Genomic DNA, 20,697 nt, shown 5'->3' on the forward strand with positions numbered 1-20,697 from the left:
TTTTCGGTTTGTCTCTATACTGAATATATATATATATAAATATATATATATATATATATATATATATGTATGTGTCCGTCCCAAAGCGAGTTGGTCTCAAATGGCACCCTATTCCCTATATAGTGCACAGACACCCAAGTCCGTCTCAAACAGGCACCTGAGACAAGACATTTACATTTTAGTCATTTAGCAGACGCTCTTATCCAGAGCGACTTACAGGAGCAATTAGGGTTAAGTGCCTTGCTCAAGGGCACATCGACAGATTTTTCACCTAGTTGGCTCGGGAACTAGCGACCTTTCTTAGAACTAGCGACCTTTCGGTTGCTGGCACAACGCTCTTAACCACTAAGCTACCTGCCGCCCCATACGGGTGCTAAAGTAGGTTGGACACAGTACAGAGTGATTGTACGTCCCAAATGCCACCCTATTCCATATATCAGTGGTTCCCAAACTGGGGGGCACGGGGTTCCCCCACACAAAAAAAAAAGAATATATATATATATATATATATATATATATATATATATATATATATATATATATACACATATACATACAGTGGGGAGAACAAGTATTTGATACACTGCTGATTTTTGCAGGTTTTCCTACTTACAAAGCATGTAGAGGTCTGTAATTTTTATCATAGGTACACTTCAACTGTGAGAGACGGAATCTAAAACAAAAATCCAGAAAATCACATTGTATGATTTTTATGTAATTAATTTACATTTTATTGCATGACATAAGTATTTGATCACCTACCAACCAGTAAGAATTCCGGCTCTCACAGACCTGTTAGTTTTTCTTTAAGAAGCCCTCCTGTTCTCCACTCATTAACTGTATTAACTGCACCTGTTTGAACTTGTTACCTGTATAAAAGACACCTGTCCACACACTCAAACAGACTCCAACCTCTCACCAATGGCCAAGACCAGAGAGCTGTGTAAGGACATCAGGGATAGAATTGTAGACCTGCACAAGGCTGGGATGGGCTACAGGACAATAGGCAAGCAGCTTGGTGAGAAGGCAACAACTGTTGCCGCAATTATTAGAAAATGGAAGAAGTTCAAGATCAATCGGTCAATCACCCTCGGTCTGGGGCTCCATGCAAGACCTCACCTCGTGGGGCATCAATGATCATGAGATAGGTGAGGGATCAGCCCAGAACTACACGGCAGGACCTGGTCAATGACCTGAAGAGAGCTGGGACCACAGTCTCAAAGAAAACCATTAGTAACACACTACGCCGTCATGGATTAAAATCCTGCAGCGCATGCAAGGTCCCCCTGCTCAAGCCAGCGCATGTCCAGGCCCGTCTGAGGTTTGCCAATGACCATCTGGATGATCCAGAGGAGGAATGGGAGAAGGTCATGTGGTCTGATGAGACAAAAATAGAGCTTTTTGGTCTAAACTCCACTCGCCGTGTTTGGAGGAAGAAGAAGGATGAGTACAACCCCAAGAACACCATCCCAACCGTGAAGCATGGAGGTGGAAACATCATTCTTTGGGGATGCTTTTCTGCAAAGGGGACAGGACGACTGCACCGTATTGAGGGGAGGATGGATGGGGCTTGTATTGCAAGATCTTGGCCAACAACCTCCTTCCCTCAGTAATAGCATTGAAGATGGGTCATGGCTGGGTCTTCCAGCATGACAACGACCCGAAACACACAGCCAGGGCAACTAAGGAGTGGCTCCGTAAGAAGCATCTCAAGGTCCTGGAGTGGCCTAGCCAGTCTCCAGACCTGAACCCAATAGAAAATCTTTGGAGGGAGCTGAAAGTCCGTATTGCCCAGCGACAGCCCGAAACCTGAAGGATCTGGAGAAGGTCTGTATGGAGGAGTGGGCCAAAATCCCTGCTGCAGTGTGTGCAAACCTGGTCAAGACCTACAAGAAACATATAATCTCTGTAATTGCAAACAAAGGTTTCTGTGCCAAATATTAAGTTCTGATTTTCTGATGTATCAAATACTTATGTCATGCAATAAAATGCAAATTAATTACTTAAAAATCATACAATGTGATTTTCTGGATTTTTGTTTTAGATTCCGTCTCTCACAGTTGAAGTGTACCTATGATAAAAATTACAGACCTCTACATGCTTTGTAAGTAAGAAAACCTGCAAAATCGGCAGTGTATCAAATACTTGTTCTCCCCACTGTATATATATGTATGTATAAGGAACTCAGTCCGGATTTCAACTTTCTCCTGAAAGTTGAAATAGTAGAATGCACAAGGTGCAATATAAATTGGGTAGTGCATCATCAGTTTTCCTCTTGTCATGTCAATCATTGCATTTCTTAGAGAGCTTTTTATAACTTGTAAGGAATGTCCAGATCAACTAGCCCATGTCGGCTAACGTTTTTGCTAGGTTTTTTTAGACCTTAGATACTCCTTTTTTTTGTCACTCAAATATCACATGAATACACGTTAGACATAGCAAAATGTATAGAATTGCAGGAAATAAGCTTTAAACCTGCAAAATGTTCTCTCTGCCAATAAGAGGGGTATGAACAGTGCTTGTGCCCATAGAAATGGATGTTCCCCAATGCTGGAAGGGGGGCCTGAGTGAAACAGTTTGGGAACCCCTGATCTATTTAGGGCCCTGGCCAAAAATAGTAAGTAAGCCTTGTAACAACAAGTACACCTCCTGGACAGAATGCTAGTCTATAGCAGGCAGCTTGATGTACAAGTACACCCCCTGGACAGAATGCTAGTCTATAGCAGGCAGCTTGATGTACAAGTTCACCTCCTGGACAGAATGCTAGTCTATAGCAGGCAGCTTGATGTACAAGTACACCTCCTGGACAGAATGCTAGCCTGGTGAAAGGTTGTGCACTACTATAAAGGGAATAAGGTGTTATTTGGGACCCAGGCTAAGTTACTCAGAACTCATGGTCATTGTAACGTTACTCTAATTACATCATGGGAGACTGAAGAACCAGACATGAGAAAACACTAAATGTACGTATCCTTGCTATAACCAGTGGGACAATGAGTGTGTGTGTGTATTTATGTGTGTCCAAATGGGCTTAAATGATTCTGGCCCACCACTTCTATACAGTAAACCCAACACCTGTTTGGAATGATGTCATCAGGAGTCTCTTATTCCCTCCAATCACTACCAACACCACACCCTCTTTCACCCTCCACCCAGCCAATCACCATCGCCGGGCGCCATTTTATATTCTTATCACTCTTCCAGGAGAGGGGCGGAGGGTACCTCAGAACTTATGCCTCTTGCTCGGCCTGGACGTTTCCACAGCAACAGAACTACCAGCTTCTTCATCATCATCGCCAATGCCGTTTCCATTGATGCGGCCATTACCATGGTTACTCTTACCATACGTGTTGTGGTCATTACATGTGGCAGAGTCAGGTTCCAGCTCAGGCTGAGACTCCAGCGCTGTCGCCCTCTCCTCTCCTCCATCCCCCTCTCCTGCTCCTCCATCCCCCTCTCCTCCCTCCTGCCGCTGGATGTGTCGGAGGCGTGTCATGGCCTGGTTGATGGTTGTCGTGTTAACCAGTTTAAAGTCGTGCATGCTGACCAGGTGTAACAGGAAGTTCCTACAGAGGTTCTTCCTGGCGATGTACGCACCGCAACCTTCCACAAACGCCAGACACGCTCCGTTCATCTGGTTATCTGCTATGTAGCTGAGGGGCAGAGAGAGAGAGAGGAGGAGGGTTAGAGTGGGGGGTTGGAGGAGGGTTAGAGTGGGGGGTTAGAGTAGAGAGTAGGAGGGTTAGAGTAGGGGGTTCGAGTGGGGGGTTCGAGTAGAGAGGAGGAGGGTTAGAGTGGGGGGTTAGAGGAGGAGGGTTAAAGTAGGGGTTAGAGGAGGAGGGTTAGAGTAGAGAGGAGGAGGGTTAGAGTAGAGAGGAGGAGATTTAGAGTAGGGGGTTAGAGTAGAGAGGAGGAGGGTTAGAGTAGGGGGTTTGAGTAGAGAGGAGGGGGGTTAGAGTAGAGAGGAGGAGGGTTAGAGTGGGGGGTTAGAGTAGAGATGTCAAACGTTCAGCCTGCTCCAGACACAATGGAGGCTCTAGTCTAGAGCGCCTGGTTAATATGGAGGTTACATTGTGTTAATATGGAGGTTACATTGTGTTTAACCTCCATATTAAGGTTTTACTGCTAACCTACAAAGCATTACATGGGCTTGCTCCTACTTATCTCTCAGAGTTGGTTCTGTTGTACATACCTACACGTACGCTACGGTCACAAGACGCAGGCCTCCTTATTGTCCCTAGAATTTCTAAGCAAACAGCTGGAGGTAGGGCTTTCTCCTATAGAGCTCAATTTTTATGGAATGGTCTGCCTATCCATGTGAGAGATGCAGACTCGGTCTCGACCTTTAAGTCTTTACTGAAGACTCATCTCTTCAGTAGGTCTTATGATTGAGTGTAGTCTGGCTCAGGGGTGCGAACCGCCCTTGCTGTCTCTGCCTGGCCGGTTCCCGTCTCTCCACTGGGATTCTCTGCCTCTGACCCCATTACGGGGGCTGAGTCACTGGCTTACTAGTGCTCTTCAATGCTGTCCCTAGGAGGGGTGTGGCACTTGAGTGGGTTGAGTCACAGACGTGATCTTCCTGTCCGGTTTTGCGCCCCCTCAGGGTGTGCGGTGGAGGAGATATTTGTGGGCTATACTCAGCCTTGTCTCAGGGTAGTAAGTTGGTGGTCTGTTGATATCCCTATAGTGGTGTGGGGGCTGTGCTTTGGCAAAGTGGGTGGGGTAATATCCTGCCTGGTTGGCCCTGTCCGGGGGTATTTAAGTATGTTCCCTCTAATTCTCTCTCTCTCCCTCTCCTCCCGGAGGACATGAGCCCTAGGACCATGCCTCAGGACTACCTGGCCTGATGACTCCTTGCTGTCCCCAGTCCACCTGGTCGTGCTGCTGCTCCAGTTTCCATTCTTCTGCCTGCGGCTATGGAACCCTGACCTGTTCACCGGACGTGCTACCTTGTCCCAGACCTGCTGTTTTCAACACTCTCTCTCTCTCCCGCACCTGCTGTCTCGACCTCTGAATGCTCGGCTATGAAAAGCCAACTGATATTTACTCCTGATGTACTGACCTGTTGCAACCTCTACAACCACTGTGATTATTATTTGACCCTGCTGGTCATCTATGAACGTTTGATCATCTTGAAGAACAAATCTGGCCTTAAAATGGCCATGTACTGTTATAATCTCCACCCGGCACAGCCAGAAGGCCACCCCTCAGAGCCTGGTTCCTCTCTAGGTTTCTGCCTTTCTAGGGAGTTTTTCCTAGCCACCGTGCTTCTACATTTACATTGCTTGCTGTTTGGGGTTTTAGGCTGGGTTTCTGTATAGAACTTTGTGACATCTGCTGATGTAAAAAGGGCTTTATAAATACATTTGATTGATTGATTGATTGTTTGAGAGCATTTTTAAACTCTCTAAATGGTTAAATGAGTGAGAAATAGATGTCATTAACCAGGTTTCCATCCAACCATCATATCGAAGTAAACTTGGAGTCATGCGACAATATGGTGTGGTCCTCCCACTACAACTCAGTTTATTAGGCTACAGGTGAAATAAGTTATGAACTTCACAGGGTGGTGAAAGTGCACGGTGATGAGCTTGATGCTCCTTTCCAATAAATATCTAGGGTCTTATTCTGGTGACATGATGGTCGATGCTTGGCTGCCGTTTGACAAATAAAAATAAATCTAGCCTGTGTCCATAATAATCTCATCATGTAGGCTATTCCCACACTGTATCTGCCAGCTGTTGGCTAGAGCGCACGGGCCAAGACCAGAGGGCACATTCACTATATAACGCAACATTTTTGCTGACAAAACCACCAGTAGAGAGTTGAAAATGCGATGGAAATCCATTTCAATTGCATTTTTTATTAATTACATGGAAATGTAACCACAAAAGTTATTTTTATGTGCACTACGTCATCACACAGCCTTTTATCAACAACAAGTCAATTTGATGGAAACATCTCTGGTGGGAAAATGTGTTTATATGCGGATTTTAGAATATTTGCATTAAAATCTGTCGCCAATTGGATGGAAACATAGCTACGGACAGTCACTCAATTAGCCCATGTCAGCTAACATTTTGATTGGATGGAAACCTAGCTAGAGTTGCAACATATACTACCATCTTAAAATGACAGAGGATGCCAGAAGGGAGGCGGAGCTTGGAAGAGGAAGCTGAACAGCAGCATATCAGAGTTCAAGAGAATGACACTGACACACAGCAACGTCTTATGAAGCTTTAGAGAATGACACTGACACAGCAACGTCTTATGAAGCTTTAGAGAATGACACTGACACACAGCAACGTCTTATGACGCTTTAGAGAATGACACTGACACACAGCAACGTCTTATGACGCTTTAGAGAATGACACTGACACACAGCAACGTCTTATGAAGCTTTAGAGAATGACACTGACACAGCAACGTCTTATGAAGCTTTAGAGAATGACACTGACACACAGCAACGCTCTTATGACGCTTTAGAGAATGACACTGACACACAGCAACGCTCTTATGACGCTTTAGAGAATGACACTGACACACAGCAACGTCTTATGACGCTTTAGAGAATGACACTGACACACAGCAACGTCTTATGACGCTTTAGAGAATGACACTGACACACAGCAACATCTTATGAAGCTTTAGAGAATGACACTGACACACAGCAACGTCTTATGAAGCTTTAGAGAATGACACTGACACACAGCAACGTCTTATGACGCTTTAGAGAATGACACTGACACACAGCAACGTCTTATGACGCTTTAGAGAATGACACTGACACACAGCAACGTCTTATGAAGCTTTAGAGAATGACACTGACACACAGCAACGTCTTATGACGCTTTAGAGAATGACACTGACACACAGCAACGTCTTATGAAGCTTTAGAGAATGACACTGACACACAGCAACATCTTATGAAGCTTTAGAGAATGACACTGACACACAGCAACGTCTTATGACGCTTTAGAGAATGACACTGACACACAGCAACGTCTTTTGAAGCTTTAGAGAATGACACTGACACACAGCAACATCTTATGAAGCTTTAGAGAATGACACTGACACACAGCAACGTCTTATGAAACTTAAGACAAAGGCTTTATGATGAGGCCAGGGCTTTAATGGGAGATACGAATCCATACTTCATAACATAGAGGTAGGTGTGTGTGTGTGTGTCTGTCTGTCTGGTACGTACCCATACTTCATAACATGGAGGTAGGTGTGTGTGTGGTACGTACCCATACTTCATAACATGGAGGTAGGTGTGTGTGTGGTACGTACCCATACTTCATAACATGGAGGTAGGTGTGTGTGTGTGTGTGTGTGTGTGTGGTACGCAGTATAAAAAGAAATAAAAAATGTATGCACTCTAACTGTAAGTCGCTCTGGATAAGAGCGTCTGCTAAATGACTAAAATGTCAAATGTAAATGTAGGTACCCATACTTCATAACATACATTTAAGTCATTTAGCAGACACTCTTATCCAGAGCGACTTACAGTTAGTGAATACATATCTTTTTTTTTTTTTTTATACTGGCCCCCCGTGGGAATCGAACCCACAACCCTGGCGTTGCAAACGCCATGCTCTATCAACTGAGCTACATCCCTGCCGGCCATTCCCTCCCCTACCCTGGACGACGCTGGGCCAATTGTGCGCCGCCCATGAGTCTCCCGGTCGCGGCCGGCTGCGACAGAGCCTGGATGGAGGTAGGTGTAGGAGGTAGGTGTGTGTGTGTGGTACGTACCCATACTTCATAACATGGAGGTAGGTGTGTCTGGTATGTACCCATACTTCATAACATGGAGGCATGAAGACAAAGTTCCCATTGACTAGTTAGCCAGCTTCTTCAAGAGAGAGAGGGACCAACCAACTTTACACGGTAGATATTATCGAATATAAAATACTTCATTGTGGTGCAGCCATTGTTTATAATAAATGCGTTTACAGCAAAAGCTAGCTTATTCACCTCTTTCAATGGACAATTTAGCCATAAATATGTATTCAAATAGCTTATGTTAGCTAACGTTACTGTAGCTAGCTAATAATGTTAACTTTGTCTGCTTGCTAGACAACTAATCCGAAGCTGCTAGGCTAACGAATTAAAACGTAGAAAAAGGTATCTAGCTAGTTAACGTAAGCAAGCTACTGTTGGGTTCTATTTTTCTCATAATTGGATCTGTATGTGATGAATAGCTTGGAAGGAATACATTAATGAACTGTACTGATATAAATTGTTTCACATAACAGGCTGTTATTCATGTAAGGAACGTTAGGGGTAGGACAGATAAGACTTGTATTTCTCACAGATACGAACACTCTCTCTTTGTTGTCTGTGAAACTGTCCTTGAACATGGGTACATGGAGTACAGTGGAATGGTGTCTTTTGGGTGCTGACTCCACAGGTTATAATGATAGCAACTTATGCCTGGCAACATGCCTGGCAACAATGTGCAACAAATGGAGTGCCGAGGAGTTGGGACCAACCCCTGCGCCAACGGATTGGCTGAACCACACTCAGTCCTTTGCTCTGGTTGGCCAACAGAAGAGGTGGAGGCTTTCTGTCAGAGTATTTGAAGAAGAACTTAGAACAATGGATCAGTTCTCTGAGTGCCCTGCGTGGTATCTCAGCGGACCCGTATATACGAACCTTCATACTTATCATACATACATTTTGCATATAATAAATTAAGCTTGGATTGAAGATCTCTTGATTCTTATTCCAATACCAGATTTGAATTACGCAATTTCTAACACTACATTTTGTTGATATGGTTATTGTGGTGTTAACTATCATTTGAAATTACTACAGTAGCTAGCTAGCTAGCTGGGTAATTTATTGTTGGGGCAAGCTGACAAAGGTATGTCAAAGTCGCGTCAATTCAAATCTGGTATTAGGAACAAAAGAGGTCAACACGACTTCTAAGATATACTAGTTATTTTAATTAATGCAAAAACCTTCAATGGTAAATATGATGTTTCGTATATACGGGCTCTTTGAAATACCTCGCAGGGCATTATCAGAGAACTAACACATTGTTTTAGATTCAATACTCAAATACTCTGACAGAGGGAATTTCCCACTTCTCTGCTGGCCAATTAGAGTAGAGGACTGAGTGTGGTTTAAACTTTCTCAGCCAATCCGTTGGTTCAGGGGTTGGTCTCATCTCCTCGGCGCCATTTGTTGCACACTTCAGCCAGGCACAAGATTATCATAACAACCTATCATAGTGAGAAGAGCCAGCTCCCTTAGACATCATTCCTACGTCCAAGGAAGGCTCACAGATCACAAAGAACCAGTATAGTCTAGCATTTGAAGACACAATCCTTATCTTATTTTACCCCCTAAAACAGCTCTTCACATCAATCACAGCCTGCCAGGTGTCACAGCCTACATTAGCCCAGTCAAGACTGCATTCTTTCTAAGTTAGTCATCCCATCAATTTAGGAGAATAATAAATCCCCAATAGGTAGCATAACGGGACGGCTGTGAACGGCATGGCGAATTGTAAACAAAGCAAGCCGGAGTTGACTCCTTTCAGAGAAGAAACGCTTAAATAAGATATGGCTCCAGCAGATACTACCGATGGGTCGTTTGTGAACGAACGGCTCTTTTTGGTGAACGTCGGTAACCGAATTGCATTGGTGAAAGAGCCGTTTATTTGGCTCCCTGATTTGCATACTGCTACTACTGCTTTTTGAGCTCCAGACAACGATTATCGGCACAACGTCATAAAAACATTCTCTGAATATTGTAATTCCTCACTGCAGGAACAATAGATAGTGAGGATAGCCTTTTTCTGGTTCACACATTTCTGCAGTGAGTTCAATGTACTTATTTATTTATTTAGCAGGAGAGTAATTTGGTCACGATCTGACATTATGGCAGGCAACTCTGTAGTCTTTACATTCGTTTCTCTAATTTTTCATGGTTTAAACGCCCACACCAGTTGAAATCAATTTCATAGGAAAAGACACGTCAGTGAGCTGATTCGATTATGCTGAGCCGCGAGGCACCGGTCAAAGGCCCGTTATGTCATCGGGCGAAAGCGGGGAGGGAGGAGCGCTTTACTCAAATCGAACAGTAATCTGTGCTGCGCTCAGTCATTTTGTCAACAAGGCAGCACGGTGCATCGTCTAGAAAAATACATATATTTTCCATAAAATACATTTTTTAACTTTCGAACTCGTTTTCATTGGGAAGGCAGATGCTAAAAAGCAATCACTTTTGCATGTGAAAACACAGAATCCTACTCATTACTCCATGTGCTCCTACATCACTTTGTTTTGAGCCTACATCACTGTGGGCTTTGAACCGGGCACCTGGCTCAAACCAGGGAGTCAGCCCAATTCCAAAACGAATGTAATCAACGTTCACCTGGTGCAAAACACGCCAACATGGGCGCCCAGCGAGATTAATCGAACCCCCTCATTGCCATGAAGCGGGCAGTTCGGTTAACACTTAAAGCCCAAATATATCATACTTTGACTTAAACGATGACATATTGACTTACATCATTGTGCAACATCCGTAAGGTCTGGCCATCTTCTTTCAGCTCGAAAAAGTGTACTTGTAAATTATTTTTAGCCTACGTTTCGTTTCAGTGCTGGGTTTTATTTGAATGGTACCACCCACCAGAATGGCATTGTTTATTAAATCAGAAACACCAGCAATGTTCGCGAGTAGCGACTGAGCTGAGCAAGGGTGCACTTTGGTTTTAGAAGTGGGTGGGACATAACCTAATCTAAAACGAATTTCCTGCATTTCTACTAGGGCTGTCCCTGCCTAATTTTGTTAAAATCTTGTTTCTCACAAGTGTAGCATAAGTTATGAGTTCTGCAAAACACGTCAAATCCGACAATGACAACGTTAAATAACTGTAATATATTGAATGGATTAACCGAAATTACCTTAACCAAACAAACATTACAGATTATAAATGATGGCAATTAATGGTAAATGTAGGCTACTACTGGTGATATATGTAATGGGGAATTGATAGACACAGCAACCAATGCACACAATGAAGTTATGAAACAATGAAAACCAACAAAATGGCGGGAGAGAACGCATTCTGGAGAGAGAAGTGCCTTGTGCATTTGAGCCACAATCCCCATATTCTTGGACTAAATCATCCCAGTGGCCTCAATGGATTAGTCCACTGACAGGCGCAAATCAGACATGTGTCTTGTGTGCCATAATAAATGAAATCTATTTATTAATTTGCAACTGCTAGACAAAAAAATATATTTCAATACAGACCCCTTTTGTCATACAGTATTCCATATAAGGCACCCAGACTTTATGGAAGTTGCACAGTATACCCTTAATCTTGTAATAAATCAAATCTAGTGATACATAACTTTCAATTTCTGCCATCCATTGTGACATTTTGGGAGGATAACCAACCTTCCAATTAATGGCAATGCATTTCTTAGCATTTATAGCGGCTAAGTTAGTGGAGAATGTTATCAGAAACGATCAACCTTTCCAAGCAAACAAAAACAGAGAGAAGGGAGAATCTGTAGACATGCTGAGATAAAATAACATACTCTGACAGAATTACAGCCAGTCTTCACAAGATCATAACATGCAAATATGTCCCCGTTTGTTTTACACCTCCAGCAGAGGAATTACATTTCTGAGTGCATGATATTCAATTTCACTGGCATATAGTATGTTCTATGGATGGTCTTAAACTGCAGTAATTTATGTCTGAGATATATATGAACATGACTGGGCATTCAAACATATCTGTATCCATTCATCATCAATAGTGTCGTTCAGGTCTTCCTCACATTTTGAAAGTATGAAAATGTATGCACTCACTAACTGTAAGTCGCTCTGGATAAGAGCGTCTGCTAAATGACTAGAATGTCAAATGTAGGTGTGTGTGTGTGGTACGTACCCATACTTCATAACATGGAGGTTCCATAGTTTCATCACCTCCTTCTCTCCATCATTCACGTCTGTAAACTCCTGTATTTGCTGTAGACAGAACAGTCAGAGTGGATCCAGAATCAAATTGGAGACTCCAAACCCAATTTCAAATGTGGCTCTGTACTCTAATCCCTACAGTCTGTAATGGGTACAGAGTAGACCTGGGTTTGTATGGGTCTAATACTTACAGTCTGTAATGGGTGCAGAGTAGACCTGGGTTTGTATGGGTCTAATACTTACAGTCTGTAATGGGTGCAGAGTAGACCTGGGTTTGTATGGGTCTAATACTTACAGTCTGTAATGGGTACAGAGTAGACCTGGGTTTGTATGGGTCTAATACTTACAGTCTGTAATGGGTGCAGAGTAGACCTGGGTTTGTATGGGTCTAATACTTACAGTCTGTAATGGGTGCAGAGTAGACCTGGGTTTGTATGGGTCTAATACTTACAGTCTGTAATGGGTGCAGAGTAGACCTGGGTTTGTATGGGTCGAATACCTACAGTCTAATTGGTGCAGAGTAGACCTGGGTTATGGGTCGAATACCTACAGTCTAATTGGTGCAGAGTAGACCTGGGTTTGGGCCTAATGTGTGAATCTTAGTGTAATGCAACACCACACACACAATCTGAATAAACAGAACTGTACAAAGGTAAATGCAGGAACAGTGTGTGTCAGTCCCGCACCATGATGGTCCTCTCACCGTGTGTGGTAGCTACCTGCTCAGTGTGTGTGTGTCTCTCTCACCATGATAGTTCTCTCTCGGAGCCAGAAGGGGTCTGTCTCATCCTCACTGTCGTGCTCTACCTCCTGGGGTGTTTTGGGGGTACAGCTGTCTGACCGGAAGTAGAGGCGGTTGTGACCAGTGATGATTCTCTGCTGGTCTCCCTCTCCTCCATCAACCTCCAGGAACTCACACAGACTGGGGGGGAGAAGACGCTTAGGTCTGGGGGAGGAGAGAGGGAGGGAGGGGTTAGTAAGTGACTGTCAATTGTACCTGCATACACGGTTGTACATACATACATGCTTTAGCCTACAGGAAGAGAGGAGAGGGGTAGAGAGAATTAGAGAGGTAAAGATCCTACAGGAAGAGAGGAGAGGAGTAGAGGGAAAGAGAGAGAGAGGTAAAGATCCTACAGGAAGAGAGGAGAGGGGTAGAGGGAAAGAGAGAGAGAGGTAAAGATCCTACAGGAAGAGAGGGGTAGAGGGAAAGAGAGAGAGAGGTAAAGATCCTACAGGAAGAGAGGGGTAGAGGGAAACAGAGAGAGGTAAAGATGGATGTTCAAAGCAGCTTCTATTTCTCAATGCCAGAAATGCATATAATAGTAACTTAGAGCACCCCAAGAAAACATACCCAAATTACAAACTCTTAAATCAATTGTTATAATATTATGTTGTTCTAAAAGTTGGGTTTGAGGTTCTCTCCAAATCAGCTCTAACTTTGGAAAAAAAATCCCACAAAGCCCTGTGGTCATCGTCACACGGTGAATGAAAAAAGAGTGAGATACATTTGTGAGCATTAGGTGGACGAATTGGTCCCTTAACCACACTGCTAACCTTATGCCTAACCCTAACCTTAAATTAAGACCAAAAAGCACGTATATATACACAAAAGGTATGTGGACACCCCTTCAAATTAGTGGATTCGGCTGTTTCAGCCACACCCGTTGCTGACAGGTGTATAAAATCGAGCACACAGCCATGCAATCTCTATAGACAATCATTGGCAGTAGAATGGCTTACCGTTCCAACAAGTCAGTTGGTCAAATTTCTGCCTTGCTAGAGCTGCCCCGGTCAACTGTAAGTGCAGTTATTGTGAAGTGGAAATGTCTAGGAGCAACAACAGCTCAGCCGCAAAGTGGTAGGCCACAAAAGCTCACAGAACAGGACGGCAGTGTGCTGAAGCGCGTAAAAATAGTCTGTCCTCGATTGAAACACTCACTACCGAGTTCCAAATTGCCTCTGGAAGCAACGTCAGCACAATAACTGTTTGTCGGGAGCTTAATGAAATGGGTTTCCACAGCAGAGCAGGCGCACACAAGCCTAAGCTCACCATGCGTAGTGCCAAGCGTCGGTTGGAGTGGTGGGAAGCTCACTGCCATTGGACTCTGGAGCAGCGGAAACGTGTTCTCTGGAGCGATGAATCACGCTTCACCATCTGGCAGTACGACGGACAAATCTGGGTTTGGCGGATGCCAAGAGAACACTACCTGCCCGAATGCATAGTGCCAACTGTAAAGTTTGGTGGAGGAGGAATAATGGTCTTGGGCTGTTTTTCATGGTTCAGGCTAGGCCCCTTAGTTCCAGTGAAGGGAAATCTTAACGCTACAGCATACAATGACATTCTAGACTATTCTGTGCTTCCAACTTTGTGGCAACAGTTTGGGGAAGGCCCTTTCCTGTTTCAGCATGACAATGCCCCTGTGCAAAGCGAGGTCCATACAGAAATGGTTTGTCGAGATCGGTGTGGAAGAACTTGACTGGCCTGCACAGAACCCTGACCTCAACCCAGACAAACACTTTTGGGATGAATTGGAACGCCGACTGCGAGCCAGGCCTAATCGCCCAACATCAGTGCCCGACCTCACTAATGCTCGTGGCTGAATGGAAGCAAGTCCCCGCAGCAACATAGTGGAAAGCCTTCCCAGAAGAGTGGAGGCTTCTATAGCAGCATAGGGGGGCCCAACTCCATATTAATGCCCATGAGTTTTCTACACAGCCTGCTGAGTGCGGGGTAAACTGAAATGCGACGCGTCGGCCATGGATCCGATTGCGGATCTGGTGGCATTTCGGAGAAGCCCCAGAGCCATGCATTCTTTGGAGGTGTGAATATCGATTTTGCTCAATGGGGAAAGTTTTAAATTTTTATTTTAGGATTAATGTTGTCACAGTTGCTCCTTGTTGAAGAGGCAGCTGCTAAGGTTAGCTTGCTATAGCTAGCTATCCTCTTCCTCCGTTTCTGAATGAATTTGTGGCCATTTCTTTCTAGCTAGCAAAATAACTGAGTTAGATTTTGTTTGTGTACTGCTACAGTGGGGGAAAAAAGTATTTAGTCAGCCACCAATTGTGCAAGTTCTCCCACTTAAAAAGATGAGAGGCCTGTAATTTTCATCATAGGTACACGTCAACTATGACAGACAAAATGAGAAAAATAAATCCAGAAAATCACATTGTAGGATTTTTTATGAATTTATTTGCAAATTATGGTGGAAAATAAGTATTTGGTCAATAACAAAAGTTTCTCAATACTTTGTTATATACCCTTTGTTGGCAATGACACAGGTCAAACGTTTTCTGTAAATCTTCACAAGGTTTTCACACACTGTTGCTGGTATTTTGGCCCATTCCTCCATGCAGATCTCCTCTAGAGCAGTGATGTTTTGGGGCTGTCGCTGGGCAACACAGACTTTCAACTCCCTCCAAAGATTTTCTATGGGGTTGAGATCTGGAGACTGGCTAGGCCACTCCAGGACCTTAAAATGCTTCTTACGAAGCCACTCCTTTGTTGCCCGTGCGGTGTGTTTGGGATCATTGTCATGCTGAAAGACCCAGCCACGTTTCATCTTCAATGCCCTTGCTGATGGAAGGAGGTTTTCACTCAAAAATCTCACGATACATGGCCCCATTCATTCTTTCCTTTACACGGATCAGTCGTCCTGGTCCCTTTGCAGAAAAACAGCCCCAAAGCATGATGTTTCCACCCCCATGCTTCACAGTAGGTATGGTGTTCTTTGGATGCAACTCAGCATTCTTTGTCCTCCAAACACGACGAGTTGAGTTTTTACCAAAAAGTTCTATTTTGGTTTCATCTGACCATATGACATTCTCCCAATCCTCTTCTGGATCATCCAAATGCACTCTAGCAAACTTCAGACGGGCCTGGACATGTACTGGCTTAAGCAGGGGGACACGTCTGGCACTGCAGGATTTGAGTCCCTTGCGGCGTAGTGTGTTACTGATGGTAGGCTTTGTTACTTTGGTCCCAGCTCTCTGCAGGTCATTCACTAGGTCCCCCCGTGTGGTTCTGGGATTTTTGCTCACCGTTCTTGTGATCATTTTGACCCCACGGGGTGAGATCTTGCGTGGAGCCCCAGATCGAGGGAGATTATCAGTGGTCTTGCATGTCAACCATTTCCTAATAATTGCTCCCACAGTTGATTTCTTCAAACCAAGCTGCGTACCTATTGCAGATTCAGTCTTCCCAGCCTGGTGCAGGTCTACAATTTTGTTTCTGGTGTCCTTTGACAGCTCTTTGGTCTTGGCCATAGCGGAGTTTGGAGTGTGACTGTTTGAGGTTGTGGACAGGTGTCTTTTATACTGATAACAAGTTCAAACAGGTGCCATTAATACAGGTAACGAGTGGAGGACAGAGGAGCCTCTTAAAGAAGAAGTTACAGGTCTGTGAGAGCCAGAAATCTTGCTTGTTTGTATGTGACCAAATACTTATTTTCCACCATAATTTGCAAATAAATTCATTAAAAATCCTACAATGTGATTTTCTGGATTTTTTTCCTCAATTTGTCTGTCATAGTTGACGTGTACCTATGATGAAAATTACAGGCCTCTCTCATCTTTTTAAGTGGGAGAACTTGCACAATTGGTGGCTGACTAAATACTTTTTTTCCCCACTGTATATGTCGATAACATAGCTAAGTTTGTCACTGGTATGGGCTAGTAAAGGTAGCAAGATAGATGGCAAACCAGAACCGGGGAGAGACGGAGGAGAGAATTCACTTTGTTTCATCTGCTGCTGGCTTGCTAAATGTTAATTAAATACAATTCTTCCACCTATAATTGATTAAATTAGATTAATATTCTATAAAAGATTGTAATTGTGTCAATATGTTGTAAATATTGTTGAAAAATCATCACAGCCGTTGTCCATATTAAAAAGTGAAGTGCTACTTACAGCTTACCAGTTACATTAGGCTACAGGCAATACATTCCTCCACTGTGTGACTCATCTTGCGTTCAGGCTTTCTAGCAACCATCAGTCCTGTGTTCCAATGGCACATTATGTTTGCTAATCCAAGTTTATCATTTTAAAAGGCTAATTGATCATTAGAAAACCCTTTTGCAATTATGTTAGCACAGCTGAAAACGGTTGTGCTGATTAAAGAAGCAATACAACTGGCCTTCTTGAGACTAGTTGAGTATCTGGAGCATCAGCAATTGTGGGTTAGATTACAGGCTCAAAATGGCCAGAAACAAAGAACTTTCTTCTGAAACTCGTCAGTCTATTCTTGTTCTGAGAAATGAAGGCTATTCCATGAGAGAAATTGCCAAGAAACTGAAGATCTCGTACAACGCTGTGTACTACCCCCTTCACAGAACAGCGCAAACTGTCTCTAACCAGAATAGAAAGAGGAGTGGGAGGCCCCGGTGCACAACTGAGCAAGAGGACAAATACATTAGAGTGTCTAGTTTGAGAAACAGATGCCTCACAGGTCCTCAACTGGCAGCTTCATTAAATAGTACCCGCAAAACACCAGTCTCAACGTCAACAGTGAAGAGGCGACTCCGGGATGCTGACCTTCTAGACAGAGTTGCAAAGAAAAAGTCCAGTGTCTTGTGTTCTTTTGCCCATCTTAATCTTTTATCTTTATTGGCCAGTCTGAGATATGGCTTTTTCTTTGCAACTCTGCCTAGTTAGAACCCATGTATATTAGCTAATATACAGAACCAACTACATACATATCTGATAGGGCCCTTTGTCTGATACCTGGACTTCAAGTTGAATTGGCCTCTTCAACTATAGGGGTGTGTGTTACCTGCAGACGAGGATGTGTCGGTGTGTGTCTGACACGTACGTGTGTGTGTGTGTGTGTGTACCCAGTTACCTGCAGACGAGGATGTGTCGGTGTGTGTCTGACACGTACGTGTGTGTGTGTGTGTGTACCCAGTTACCTGCAGACGAGGATGTGTGTGACAGGGGTTCTCTTGACGGGTCCGTTCCTGCTGAAGGCGAAGCCAGGCTGACTGTGAATATCCTGAGGATTACCAGCGTACGCCCCGTCATAATGCTCATTAATAGACACGTCTATCCTCGCTCCCTTAGGGTGGGGCTGGAGAGGGAGGGGAGGAGGGAGAAGAGGAGAGGAGAGAGAACGGGAAGTCATTAAAAAAAATGTTAAAATCACAATGGACCTATATATTTTGTAATAACTAGCCCTTATTCGGCCCGCAATATGTAGAGCTCCTTACAGTACACACACCCTACCACCCCCAACCTAACCCCTGGCCTCTCTCAACTCCTCGGCTCTTTACACAGGCAGCCCAATTATTGGCAAAAGATCAGAATTGGGCTGCCTGTCTAAATGCAGTCATAGTTGAAGATGAATCTGCTGTGGGCCAGTTTGAGGAGACTGTAGAGTCTTCTACAGTTCAGAGTGCACCAGAAACACACACACAGTCTCTCTCTCACCATGTAGTTGAAGATGAATCTGCTGTGGGCCAGTTTGAGGTGTTTGAGGAGACTGTAGAGTCTTCTACAGTTCAGAGTGCACCAGGGACAGTGGAGGTCATCCCTTGCCTCGGTCTGCTGCTGTGTGTTGTGGTTATACAGGAACTGGGGGGGGTGGAGAGAGGGAGAGGGGAGAGCGAGTATGTAATCCCACAGAAAAGGGTAGGAGTCAGTAGAAACTAAGAAATTCCCCATCATAGACAGCCAAGTCTAAAATACACCGTCCCAAATGGTACCCTCTTCCCTATTGTCAGACCTGTTAAAGGGCCAGGTCTCTAATACCATCCACTCCCAGTCAGACCTGTTAAAGGGCCAGGTCTCTAATACCATCCACTCCCAGTCAGACCTGTTATAAAGGGCCAGGTCTCTAATACCATCCACTCCCAGTCAGACCTGTTATAGAGGGCCAGGTCTCTAATACCATCCACTCCCAGTCAGACAGACACATAACAAGAGAACAAAAGACAAGCACAACACAGCTGTGATTCAGATATGGACCGCACAATACAATCTTCACAAAAGTCAAGAATAGAAGTGTGTGTATGTGTCTCTCTCTCACCTGGTAGAATATGCGTAGATTGTCTCTTGGTTCCACAAGTGTGTGTTCCCGTCTCATCTGAAAGTCTGTACTGCTGAAGGAGTCTTTAACAGCTACAGAGAGAGGGAGGAAACATCTACCATGTTTAAAAGGGATACTTTAACATACAGTGAGGGAAAAAAGTATTTGATCCCCTGCTGATTTTGTACATTTGCCCACTGACAAAGAAATTATCAGTCTATAATTTTAAATGGCAGGTTTATTTGAACAGTGAGACAGAATAACAACAAAAAAATCCAGAAAAACGCATGTCAAAAATGTTAAATTGATTTGCATTTTAATGAGGGAAATAAGTATTTGACCCCTCTGCAAAACATGACTTAGTACTTGGTGGCAAAACCCTTGTTGGCAATCACAGAGGTCAGACGTTTCTTGTAGTTGGCCACTAGTTTGCACATATCTCAGGAGGGATTTTGTCCCACTCCTCTTTGCAGATCTTCTCCAAGTCATTAAGGTTTCGAGGCTGACGTTTGGCAACTCGAACCTTCAGCTCCCTCCACAGATTTTCTATGGGATTAAGGTCTGGAGACTGGCTAGGCCACTCCAGGACCTTAATGTGCTTCTTCTTGAGCCACTCCTTTGTTGCCTTGGCCGTGTGTTTTGGGTCATTGTCATGCTGGAATACCCATCCACGACCCATTTTCAATGCCCTGGCTGAGGGAAGGACGTTGTCACCCAAGATTTGACGGTACATGGCCCCGTCCATCGTCCCGTTGATGCGGTGAAGTTGTCCTGTCCCCTTAGCAGAAAAACACCCCCAAAGCATACTGTTTCCACCTCCATGTTTGACGGTGGGGATGGTGTTCTTGGGGTCATAGGCAGCATTCCTCCTCCTTCAAACACGGCGAGGCGAGTTGATGCCAAAGAGCTCCATTTTGGTCTCATCTGACCACAACACTTTCACCCAGTTCTCCTCTGAATCATTCAGATGTTCATTGGCAAACTTCAGACGGCCCTGTATATGTGCTTTCTTGAGCAGGGGGACCTTGCGGGCGCTGCAGGATTTCAGTCTTTCACGGCGTAGTGTGTTACCAATTGTTTTCTTGGTGACCATGGTCCCAGCTGCCTTGAGATCATTGACAAGATCCTCCCGTGTAGTTCTGGGCTGATTCCTCACCGTTCTCATGATCATTGCAACTCCACGAGGTGAGATCTTGCATGGAGCCCCAGGCCGAGGGAGATTGACAGTTATTTTGTGTTTCTTCCATTTGCGAATAATCACACCAACTGTTGTCACCTTCTCACCAAGCTGCTTGGCAATGGTCTTGTAGCCCATTCCAGCCTTGTGTAGGTCTAAAATCTTGTCCCTGACATCCTTGGAGAGCTCTTTGGTCTTGGCCATGGTGGAGAGTTTGGAATCTGATTGATTGATTGCTTCTGTGGACAGGTGTCTTTTATACAGGTAACAAGCTGAGATTAGGAGCACTCCCTTTAAGAGTGTGCTCCTAATCTCAGCTCGTTACCTGTATAAAAGACACCTGGGAGCCATAAATCTTTCTGATTGAGAGGGGGTCAAATACGTATTTCCCTCATAAAAAATGCAAATCAATTTATAACATTTTTGACATGCGTTTTTCTGGATTTTTTTGTTTTTATTCTGTCTCTCACTGTTCAAATAAACCTACCATTAAAATTATAGACTGATCATTTCTTTGTCAATGGGCAAATGTACAAAATCAGCAGGGGA

The 20,697-nt window shown here is 44.1% G+C and overlaps 1 protein-coding gene across 2 annotated transcripts in view; it reads right to left on the reverse strand.

The window, feature by feature from the left end:
- Positions 1-2,516: 2,516 nt before the first annotated feature.
- LOC121570155 (polycomb protein suz12-A-like) overlaps positions 2,517-20,697 on the reverse strand; it is a 33,355-nt gene continuing 15,174 nt past the window's right edge. For both annotated transcript variants that reach the window (XM_045213236.1, XM_041881649.2), the window contains 6 exons: positions 18,972-19,063; positions 18,374-18,517; positions 17,857-18,014; positions 12,697-12,895; positions 11,921-12,000; positions 2,517-3,653 (listed from right to left, as the gene is read on the reverse strand). In XM_045213236.1, coding sequence (XP_045069171.1) covers positions 3,224-3,653; positions 11,921-12,000; positions 12,697-12,895; positions 17,857-18,014; positions 18,374-18,517; positions 18,972-19,063 — 1,103 coding nt within the window. In that variant the 3' untranslated portion in view covers positions 2,517-3,223. The remainder of the gene's footprint in view (positions 3,654-11,920; positions 12,001-12,696; positions 12,896-17,856; positions 18,015-18,373; positions 18,518-18,971; positions 19,064-20,697) is intronic.

This window comes from Coregonus clupeaformis, unplaced genomic scaffold, assembly GCF_020615455.1.
Source record: "Coregonus clupeaformis isolate EN_2021a unplaced genomic scaffold, ASM2061545v1 scaf0093, whole genome shotgun sequence".
NCBI lineage: Eukaryota > Metazoa > Chordata > Actinopteri > Salmoniformes > Salmonidae > Coregonus > Coregonus clupeaformis.